The sequence below is a fragment of the Triplophysa dalaica genome, chromosome 22, assembly GCF_015846415.1.
Source record: "Triplophysa dalaica isolate WHDGS20190420 chromosome 22, ASM1584641v1, whole genome shotgun sequence".
NCBI lineage: Eukaryota > Metazoa > Chordata > Actinopteri > Cypriniformes > Nemacheilidae > Triplophysa > Triplophysa dalaica.
The window spans coordinates 15,623,760-15,635,395 of NC_079563.1; the positions used below are offsets into that span (position 1 = coordinate 15,623,760).

Consider the following 11,636-nt stretch of genomic DNA (forward strand, 5'->3'; position numbering starts at 1 on the left):
AACCAATAATTGAAGTATATCATTTTGAGTTCTTTGGACCTAAAGAGAATATATCTTTTGTCAACCATGAGTTTTTCATTGCAATAAAATAAACTTGTTTGTAGGGATTTTTTTTTTTTTTTTTTAAAGTCTATCCAATGTGCAGTTTTTGCAGTGGTCTATCTATTGTATAGTCTATTATTGATTTTGATATCTAATTTTATTTAAAGAAATTGATTTAACAGTGGGTCATGCACTTTTCATTTTAATACTACAGAAACAATTAAAAGAAATAAAGGTATTATTTTAAAGGTTTTACATTATTCAATGTCAGGGTATAAAGAGTTTCAGGGTGCTCACCTGTGCAACAGCGTTGATCCAAAACGCCTTCAGCCACACAGTTTCCTGAGGGCTGGTTGTGCCTAAATGGTTGACTTAAAGAAATCTATAACTAATCTAACTAGAGGTAATAAAATGTTCGTGCCGGAATCTGTTAGAGCTGCTGAGTAGGGTCTATTAATGAGGCTGGGATCCAAGGGGGACCAGGTTTAGCCTGGCACAACCAATTGGGAGTTTGGTCCAGCCTGAGCCTATACCACGGAACAACTAATCATAAAAGTGTTTCTGTATAATGTCATTGTGAAATCATGCCCTTGATCTTTGGAATAAGATAGCTGCTGCAATAATGTCTGGGTATATGGCATGCTGGTGAAAATAATTCCTAGGTGGATTGCTCATGTCTACGATGTTAATAATTACCTGTACAGCTCAAAACATGCCCAGTTTACTAGGCAGTCTCATGAACTCCTCTGAATTGTGTCAGTATTGCACCATGAATTAATTGTGAATATTGAAAATTATTGCTGCTTGCGTGAGGGCGAGGCTTAATACCATAAATCCCTTTAACTCTTTTGGACGAATTGCCAAGGTACTGTCTTATCTCATGATACTTCATCGAAATCACCACATGCAGTATTTTTATTTACTTCTATCATAGATTATTCTCCTGCCAATTGTTTTTTCCCTTTATCATTACAATGCCTGCCTCTACAAGAGGAACTAAACTTTTATCATGACCCTTCTGTAGCCAAAGAATTCAAAACACAAGTGTCAAATATGCAAATAACTTAGACATGCTCCTGCAGGTGCTGGCTCTCCATATCCAGATTTGATAGTTTTTTTTTTATATTCAAACAACATTTGACAGCTTTGAAAGTCGAAATATAATTTTCAAAATCATTTCGGCGCACAGTCCACTGGACCACCAGCACAGATGATAGTCCAATATTCTTGACAAACAAAAAATGTTGTCGTTGTGAATGACCAATTCTGCATTCTATACACACACATTTCATTTTTTTAAACAATTGCATGTGCCATTGTAATCACAGCTCTTTTGTGCACAATCATAATCCGTCTCAACCTGTTTAGAGGCCTGCAATAACAATACTTTTAAATCTGCATAATGATATTGAGGTTTATTTTAACTGACGAATTCCCAGTGTACTGTTTTATCTCATGACACTTCATCGAAATCACCACATCAGTTAAACCATTCCTACAACATTTCCAGGTGCACGTTAGTGTGTATACATCATGAGATCTCTTCATTGAGAGCATTAGCATTTTTCTCATTTGCTATTTCTCATTTCCAGTTGTTTCTGTAAATCACCGTGTCTTGTTTGCTTCTCTTTTCTGTAGCTTTCATCTGTCTGTATAAATTACTTCTACTATAAAGACAGCAGCGTTTTCATGCTGAATATATCAATACAATAGATTGATGGATGTGGTTTACCATTTTAGCAGCATTCAATAGCTGTGTCCAATTCAGGGGCTGCAACCTTTAAGGTCGCGGAATTTTGCAGACATGAAATTGAGCTTTGATGTTCCGGCAAACAGTTGTGACGATTGAACTTAGTTTCGAGAGATGAGCCAAAACGATTGAGAAAAACTGTAAAACCGTGCATGGACTCTCTTTCATTGAGCCCTTAGTTTACCACTAGAGGGCGTCGTGTCACCAATAAACATAATGAGATCTCTTAATAATGGAGAGCATTTACATTTTCCTCATTTGCTTTGGTGCATTTATCGAATCATGCTTGATATATACAAAATAATAAGAGCAATTTCTCAAGTAATTCAAACAGTACCACTAACACAGCTGACTACACACTAATGTTCATCTCCCAAAAGTAGCCAAGGGTTTTTTGTGTTGAAAAAATAGGTATAGCACTTCAAAATGTTTAGCGATATAGCTGATGTAATCCGCTAATGTTGTTTTAATAAGAATTGCACCAAAGCAATAGAGAAAACTAAAAATACTGATATATTCTAATCCAGCCACTGGATGGCGCTGTTCTGCTTTATTGTGCTTCACTAAAGTGCGTGTGCGCGGCTGGGTCGACCGACACGTTCAGCTGTCTTCTCTGTTTCCATGAGCAGTATTCGAGCTCAGTTTTTCCGACCTGCAGATGTCCAAAACTTTTCTCCTGTTTATATCTTAAAGTAGACATGCAGCCTCCTCCTCCAAGAAAGGTAGGTCGATTTTATATGTATATAATACAATACTAAAATCTCTCTTGTCTTTTGTAAATATATTTTTTATAAGCCAGAAGGCTTGCTTACTTGTTTAATAAACACACACATGGATGGAGGGATGGGTGGATGGAGGGATGGATGAATAGATCAGAATCACTTGTAAATATTGTGTGATTGTGTGTATTACAGGCAAAAGTCACACAGGAGGTCAAACAAACTCACACAGAGCAGCTGAACAGACTACAACTCAAACATCAAACAGACTGGGAATTTCTAGAAGATTTGAGGTATATCTGTACAAAGCTTGAATTATTTGACTGTTCATCTTTCAGCCTAGTTGGCATATCCATCAAAAACTATTTAAACGTGTATTCAGATTTAGCCATATGTGTCGTTAAACTGCTTGAGTGTCTAATCTGATGCAGTTTTATTGTGTCACCTCCAGGATTTACAGCCAGAAGAAAGCTCTGATAGAGAAAGAGTATTCTCAGGTAAGCCGTTGACCACATTTATTTGTGTTTTGATGTTAATTTTTGCATGTTAACTGAAGCTTACTTCTAAAACATCCTTTTCAAAACATATTTATACAGTAAATGAACATACCGCAAACCCTGATTTACATAAAGTATGAAATATTAATATGGGATGTGAGCAATTGTAAACCTAGGGCTTGTACTTGCAGGTTAATATGCTGATGGAGCATTTTAGAGCGATATTCAAAAGATCATAGAGATCAGTAAGCGAGGCCAGCTGTCTGAAAGAGAGAGAGAGAGATTCTGTGCTGTTGGATCTGAATCTTGTGCACCTGCAGGGCTGCTGCGTGCTGATTGGCTCGTGAAAACAGGAATCCGTCTCTCTTCCTCAGAGTCATTGAGTCGAATCAGTAGAGCTGGCAGCCCATAGGTTTGTGTGACAATGCCAACTTGTGGTGTATGGGTCAGGAGGCATCCGGATTCGGGCTTCTCTGTGTGTTAGAGAATCCGAGTCGCGTCTTTCCTTTGAGTCATTTCTGAAACTCTGGGATTTTAAGGATATTTGTTCATCTTTAAAGTTTGCTGAAGTTTGTTAGTAGACTGTTGTGGACTCACACTAGACAGATGCTTATTTGTGGTGATGGCGGGTTTCGCATTGAAAAATGTGTGTATTTGCAGCTACAACAATGTCACTTATCGGGCATTCAAAGGTTTTAGGCATGTCAAAGAAGGGTATTTGCATTCCTATAAGCAACCTAGTTATTATGGTCCAGAATAGAAAAACAGAATTGGTTTGCAGAAATGCTTTGCATGAATTTGGTGGATCAGTCAAATATTGTGTGATTTGCTGGTTTGTTTGTGAAGGGAAAGCGAGTGTACTTTCTTTGGCCTTACATGCAAGCTTTGCTTACTCACTTATAAAATTGCACTTTGGCAATGCTGTCTGTCTGGTATGTGTCAGATTCAAACATCAAGCTGACAGGCAGAGGTACTTTTTAAGATTTCAGATTTAAAAAATAAAAAGCATTCTCCATGATTTTTACATTTGCACTGAGTTGGAGGGACAAGATCTATTACAGAAAGTTTTGGCTCTGTTTCCATTTTCACTTCTGTTTTTGTTCTGTCGTGTTTGTACTCAACAGCTGTGGTGGTGGGAGTGAAAATGTAAAATACTAGTGGGAGACTCTAAATATATATATTTTTACTAATATTATCCCCCGACCAGAAATCAAGATGTATGACATGACATATGGATCTATATGATATTGATATATGTGTTATTTTTTATTTTCATTTGCAGGGACTGCATAAGCTTGCTTCTCAGTATTTGAAGCGTGAGTGGTCCGGAGCCCCTTCAGAAGAGCCAAGAGACATCAGGTCTGAAAACTGCAACAACGTGAACTAAAATTAATCAATTATAAGCTTGATTTACTTGACTCAAAGATGAATGATTTTTTTCTGAAGTATTTAAGTATTGTTTTCTAGTACAAATATAAAAAAATCTTAAGATACATTTACTTTAAAACCAACATTTTGTCTTGTTTTATAAAATAAAATATAAGAATTAAGTTTATATTTAAAACAGTCAAAACAATCTGCCAATTTGTTTAGTTTTACTCTTTTCTCAAGGAACCTAATTCCATTTGTTGGTCTTTTATGATGCTTTTAAAAAATATATTTTCTTTCATGAAACAAGACTTGTTTTATGTCGTAGGTCACATTCCTTGTCTGTGGATTTAAGGCGTTTTAGATATTTGTACTAAGAACAAGACGAACATGCTTAGTAAGAAATTCACGTTTTGAGTCTCGATTTGTTGGTCAGACTAACATTTTATAAATGGGGACCTGACCTAACAACTCCACAAAAAGAAAGAGTACATAACATTTTATTTATGCATTTGTCAGATTTATCTGAAGGGAATTACAGTTTTTCAATTTAATAAATGCATTTTAAACAGGATTTGTGTTCCCCGGGAATCAAACCCATAACCTTAGCGCTTAGGTTTTCAGCTAGTTTTAGTGAACTTATCTGAGTTTGTTCCTTCACAAGCGTGTTTTTGTGTACAGAAAGGTTTGGGCTCTATGGAGGTCCTATCTGGAGGGTGTGATGAAAGTGAGCCAGTCTCGTATCAACGGATGTGATAACTACAGAAATCAAATCTCAGATCCTGTTAAAACTCTGCGAGTGCAGAAAGATCTAAAACTAAAAAAGGTAAACAGACCAGACCTCAGATGTATAGAGCTGAAAGCCAGTTTTCCCAGTGCATGAAAATGTTTGTTCATCTGCGCTCCGTCACTCAGTGCTGTGAACAGCTGGCCAGAGCTCAGGCCGATCTGCAGGTCACCATCAGAGACCTGACAAAGACCAGAAAGACCTACCAGGAGGCAGAACAGACAGCGCAGGCCGTGAGAGAGAAAGCTGACATGGAAGCCAAGTATGTACTCGCTGACCTGCACAGTGAGTGATGTCACTTGTCCCAGAAACAGGGCAGAGTCTTAAAGATGTTTTCTTTTTCATTTTTTTCATGCTATTTCCTGCAAGGTCTAAGCTCAGCCTGTTCCAATCACGGTCCAGTTTAAAGAGAGCTAGCTTGAAGGTAAGAGTTACACGTGTCCAAAACAAACACAACATGATTTGTTGTGGGTGTGGTTACCCAGCACAAAACCGCAGACAAAATGTATTTCTGCTACATGCTGTATACTACAAAAACATACTGTCAATTTTAGTACCATAACATTTCCAAATGACTTGTGCAAAACACAAAAAGTGGAAATGAAAAGTATGATATGATGAAGGTTATTATTTAAAGGTCCAATGTGTGATTTAGATAGATATTCAATATAATATAACATAGCTATGTCTTCAGAGATATATCAAGACCTTGCATAATGGAGCCTTATGTTTTTATTACATTAAAAGGAGCTAAATATACCACAGGTCCCCTTGCATGAAATGCGCCATGTTTTTCTACAGTAGCCCTATATGGACAAACTGCTCCACATAACGCATTTTGTAATTACGTTATCTCCTTCGGCAAAGAAGCGAAAACGTAACAACATCCTAGTTCTGCCACCGTAGTGCTTCAAAAGGGAGGGGTGGAGTGAGCCGTTGGTTGCAGTTCGCAACCTCACCACTATATGGCGCTAAATTTCATACACTGAATTTCATACAAAGGTATCTTGCATAATTTGACAACACACGCATGCGTTTTTTATGCATTTAAGCTCAAAACCAAGAGAAACGAATGGAAATCCAAAGCCACTCAAGCGAGGAACGACTATCTGCTAACGCTGGCGGCAGCTAACGCACATCAAAACAGATATTATCAGACAGATCTGATCAACTGCATCAAGGTAAAACCTCAACATTCTTCAACTTTGGTTTCAAGCAAAACTTTGGTTTTCCATGATGTCTAATAATAACATGTGTTGGTCTTGAGGTTCTAGATGGAGGTTTCTACGATCACGTACAGAGTTTTCTGATCTCGCTGTGTCAGATGGAGCTCGAGACATCTCAAAGCATTCGGGACACTTTCCAGTGTCTGCAGGAGACGTCCAGTGGAGTGAGTCACACACATTTGAGTATACACCGCTGTGGAAAAACACTTGAACCACAGCAGCCAAATGTAGAGCAGGTAATGTGATCTGCCACTGGAGGGTTATTGGATCAAATCCCAGCTCAAGCATTCAATACAGAGCTAGAAAAAGAGAAATTTACCTGCTCTGTGGCGCTTTAAAAGATTCCTTAGAGACCTTTGTGTTAGTGAAGATTGCCTTTTAAGCTTTATTGAGGTAAAAATATCGGAAGGATGCTACATTTATAAATAAAAAAATGACATTAGTATGCATAAATATGTCAATCAGAAAAAAGTGCATGCTTAAAAAGTGTGTTGCTAATAACGCTAAATGTTTAGGTCTGTTTGTGGTTTTGTGTTGTTGTTGTAATTTGATGATTCTCACAATGTTTCCGTTCACCTTCATGAGACACTGTCTCAGGTTAAATGTCTCTGGTTCAGCGTCAAGTTACAGCACACATTGCACACACAGACTGTTCATGAATTTGATTTGACTTGATAGACTGCAGTTCCTTCTGTTAAGAGATTATTATATTGTGTTACTATGACATCTTAATTTTTAAAGTCATTTTGTGTGTGTTTGTGTGGCCTGTCTGTAGGTGACTCAGGATATTCACCAGGAGCTCTTCATTCAAGAGAATTCTGTGTTTCAGAAAGCCGCCCCTTTCCAGTACCAGCCCTGTGAAAACGATTCGGTATGTTGCTTTCAACAGCGCAACCTTTGAAAGAGTTGCACAAAAAATGAAATGCACACACATCTCTAATACACATCAATAGCTCCTTCCTCATACTACATGCTTTTTAAATTCTGACAAACTGGTGAGTAAAACTGTAAATATATAAATAAATATTTACTTATATTAACAAAACATACAGTCCTAACCCAAGACGTATAACCTTCACATATATACACACACATTTATTTCTAATCGTTTAGGACACGCCAATCCAAAACTTACAAATGTGAACGTGACAAGCAATTCACTGTATGACTGCAATGATGTTTGCAGCTAAACATTACGTTTTATGATTAATCTCGACCAAAAATTAAAAAGAAAATTAAGCAAAAGTATATACTAGGTAAAAACAGAATGAAGAAAAATGCTAAAAATAAAGAGACTTTTTATGACTGTGCCATTGTTTTTTTTCAGCTGTGCAACAGCGCCACCTGCTGCTCATGTTTGCTCTCGCTCTTCAGCTCACCAGCACAGGGGCTATTTTGTTTGCTTTCTTTTTGTTTTTCCTCATCAAACAAGCATTAGTCTGTTTCTAATAAAAACATTAGAGATGCAGCCCTCGGCGCTGGTGGGGCGGAAGGGCTGAGAAAAAACGGACAGGAAGCAGCACGCCCTATGAAAAGAGGGCATTGAGAAGTGACCCTGCCCACACCCCTCTGAAACATTCCCCTGTCCTTAAAAATGTAAAGCTTTAAAAACAGGAAATACTTGATTTTAATACAATTACAGTAATCACAATCTTTGTGCAAACCCAACGCCGTAACAATTGAGGAACATAGTTACATCTTAGTTTTAGTTTCAAAAGTAAATGTTATTTTTATTCTTTTTACATTTGGTCTTTTGCTGTTTGTATACGTTTTTGTGTTCACTGAGAATCGAACCCCTGATCTTTGTGTTGCAGCGCTACACCAGTAAAGAACGATGTATTTTTATGACTGTGAGCTATATACTGTTGCTATGCGTGCTGTGTTTAACAAGCGTATTTCTGTGTTTCAAGTGAGATGGATGATGTGGTGCTTTAGTAATTTGTATAACGCTGAACCCATTTCCTCCAGAAATAGTCATAACATTCAGTTTATGGTGAAAAGGGGCCGTTCTATAAACCCACATCATTTTATTCAGTAGTTAAAATTCATTGCTCAATATTTACAGACATAATACCGTAAGTCTTGCTTTTTATCTTACTTTTGACATGCAGCAATGCATATACATGAGAAGACGTGATCGAACACGGCAAAACAGAACTTAATTTCATGTGTTAAAAAAACATCAACATTCTCTCTCTCTCATTAGGTTACTGAGCTTATAAGTGAGACTGGCACGGTCGAAGAGCACGGTTTGAATAAAGAAGCACGGAAGTGGGCCACACGTGTGGCGAAAGAACACAAGAACATCATCCTCACGCAGAAGGTGAGAGGTCACCGCAAACTCTGGTCAAGCATGTCATACTTTGGTAGAGAATCTTACTTGAAAACTGGATTGTCTTGCCATGCAGCATGTATTGTTAAAGATGTGGTTGTTTAGTGTAACCTGATGTGTTTGGTGGTATTTTAGACTCTGTCAAACTATGAAGAATCGCATCAGCAAGACCAGAATAACAACGAGCTGGAAATAAAAATGGACGATGCGAGAGAATCCATTCGTAAATCAGAGGTGAATTGTGTTTACACTTTGGTATATATATCCAGATCTAAATTTGCCCGTTACATCTGCTGGAAAGATCCAAACAAACATCATGCAGGTTTAGAGCAGCAGGACAGGAAGTTGATGTGTTCACTTCCTGTAGACAGTGAAACTGAAAGCAGAGGCTCGTCTGAACCAGCTCAGAGACGTGGGCGTGGCTGTAGACGTCTGGCTCAAGAGCGCCATGAATCAAGTGATGGAGGAGCTGGAGAATGAGAAATGGGCTGCTCTCAATACCCATGATGCTTCATTTTCTGTAAGTCAGTACACGTCAACCACAGTTGAATAGTAATTATTATATTATATTATATTGTGAAGTATGTTAGGTTCTGTAGAACAACTTTGTATTTCTTGTGTTTGCAGCCCTCTGTAAATCATGACAGAGAAGATGAAGAGGACACAGAGACCCTTGATGATAGCAGTTCAAGCCCCTCCAGCACTCACAGAACCTACCCCCTGACCTGCTCTGTGCTTTACTCTTATCAGGTACAGCTCGCTCTCACGGTCACGCAAGACCCATTACCATCATCGTATTCTTATTCATCATTCTGTCATTTACTTGAGCTGTTCCACAGGCGTCCCAACCTGATGAGCTCACTATCCAGGGACAGGAAGTACTGGAGCTTATTGATGATGGTGACATGGAGGACTGGGTTAAGGTTCAATCACATTTCTCCATTTAGCAGACGTTTGCATCCAAACACACATATTCGTTGTCACGTTGTTGTCGTATAATAGACCAGCTGGCGTTTTTCAGGCTAGGAATGGAGCAGGGCAGGTTGGGTATGTGCCTGAGAAATACTTGCAACTTCCGTCCTCCAACTCTGTACTGAGCATGCTCCAGTCTCTCTCCAGTATGGACGCCCAGTCACAGACCTCCGGCACCTCTGCGGACCCCGAGCCAGAGTTAGAGACACTCAACCTGAGCTGCCCGAACAGTCCATCCAGCGGTGAGACCACCTACACAGACAAATAAATTTTATCTCTTTATGCCTTAAACTCGGTGTTCCTAAAATGTTCAGATTTATTGCTTTGCTACACAGCTATAAACCTGGCGAGGGCTCTATACACCTACAAAGCCCAGACCGAGGATGAGTTGTCATTTCCTGAAGGTGCAGTTATTCGTATCCTCAGCAAACACAACCAGGAGGATGATGGGTTTTGGGAGGGCGAGTTTAATGGTGCGGTGGGCGTCTTTCCTGCGGTGTTAGTGGAGGACACGTGTGGACGAGAGTGTCCACGGACGCACCGGAGCTTCAGTGTGCAGGTTCTGCTGGTTTTCAAGGAAGAATCAGAGAAATCTTATAAAACGTTTAATGCTTTAATATCTTTTTTGTAATTGTTTCTTAGGTGTCTCCATCAGTTCAGGATCCTCCACCCTGTCCACCATTTCCAACCTGTAGCCCAGTATCCCACTCGCTGTCTACCCTCGCTACCACACACACTTTAAATGGTTTCCAAACCCCAGTAGTCTCAAGCCTCAGTAAGCACATAAAAGACAGCAAAGCTCCAATCATATCCAATCATAGCTCCTCCAATCATATCTGTTGTCTTCTCCGCAGGCCACGCCCACACACCATCAAACAGATCTCCAGCAGAAGGCAGGCGAGGCGCTCTGAGACCAGTAAGAATACACAGTCCTTTATGATGCTGAGGTCCAGTTTGGTATGAGGTCTTATGGATGTTTTTGCCCTCTCCAGGTACGAGTTGCACCTCTCCCACCGAAACAGCAGGCGCAGGGCCAGGTACAGAAGAGAGAAGAGGTGGAGATTACACTGGTGTGAGCGCCGTCCTAAAGGGGGAATTTACAAGGATGACATGATAGAATGCATGAATTTGATGTTGTTGAAATTCAGATGAAAGATACTGGATGCAGGGTAATTTCTCTGGAGACAACCCAGCTTTCGCCATGACGTGGAGATGTTAATACCGCTTAACACTTTAGACCTTGGACTTTGGGCAGATATAAACAAAAAGCCTTTGGAAATGTTGGCTTCATAAGGGAAGTGGCAATTTTAAAATAGCAACATATAGACATTTTAGAATGTATACATATTATGAATTCTTTCTTGCAAAGTTTTCTGCAAGCACTTAAACGATATATATGTAGTAGTATAAAGTTGTTTGTTTCACACAAATCAGTATTTTACACGAGTCATTCGAGATCTTTCAAGTCTTATCATTTAAAGAAATATTTTCCTGTTCTGTTGTAGAATATTCCAGGATGCAAAACACAAGCACTTAGTTTATCTTTTAGTTCATGAAGCGTGCTTAATTTTTTCACTTATTTAGTGTAATTTATTCGGTCCATAATAGACAGAAAACCTTTATAATTCTACAGTGTATGTTTTGCGAGTTATTTTATGTGTCATAAAAGTTCAGAGCTTTACTTTTTCCCGCTTGCTCAGGACGATGCTTACAATTTTCCGAATTGTCAGATTTCTAGGTCTTGTTTATCAGTGTGGTTCAAAAACTGCAATATGCATCTTCAGCATTGTTCCAATCCAACACTCAAAGTAATAAAATTAGTAAATGTTTGGGAAATTTGTAGCTTCGAAGGAAAAACAAAGAGACTATAAATGTAAATTAAATGGATGGTAGGTGCACGCTCAGCCACTGTCAATCCTACAGCATGCAAAGTCTTTCAACTT

At 38.9% G+C, this 11,636-nt stretch overlaps 1 protein-coding gene across 1 annotated transcript; it reads left to right on the forward strand.

Annotated features, from left to right (window-relative positions):
* Positions 1 to 2,385: 2,385 nt before the first annotated feature.
* Positions 2,386 to 11,522, forward strand: si:ch211-176g13.8 (F-BAR and double SH3 domains protein 2). Its single transcript, XM_056735898.1, has 20 exons — positions 2,386 to 2,514; positions 2,707 to 2,804; positions 2,963 to 3,008; positions 4,291 to 4,367; positions 5,058 to 5,202; positions 5,292 to 5,425; positions 5,533 to 5,587; positions 6,216 to 6,344; positions 6,431 to 6,553; positions 7,165 to 7,260; positions 8,596 to 8,712; positions 8,857 to 8,955; positions 9,089 to 9,241; positions 9,349 to 9,471; positions 9,561 to 9,644; positions 9,743 to 9,935; positions 10,029 to 10,252; positions 10,336 to 10,468; positions 10,548 to 10,609; positions 10,686 to 11,522. The coding sequence occupies exons 1-20, from the start codon at positions 2,491 to 2,493 to the stop codon at positions 10,767 to 10,769; spliced, it is 2,199 nt and encodes a 732-aa protein (XP_056591876.1). The 5' UTR covers positions 2,386 to 2,490; the 3' UTR covers positions 10,770 to 11,522.
* Positions 11,523 to 11,636: the final 114 nt, after the last annotated feature.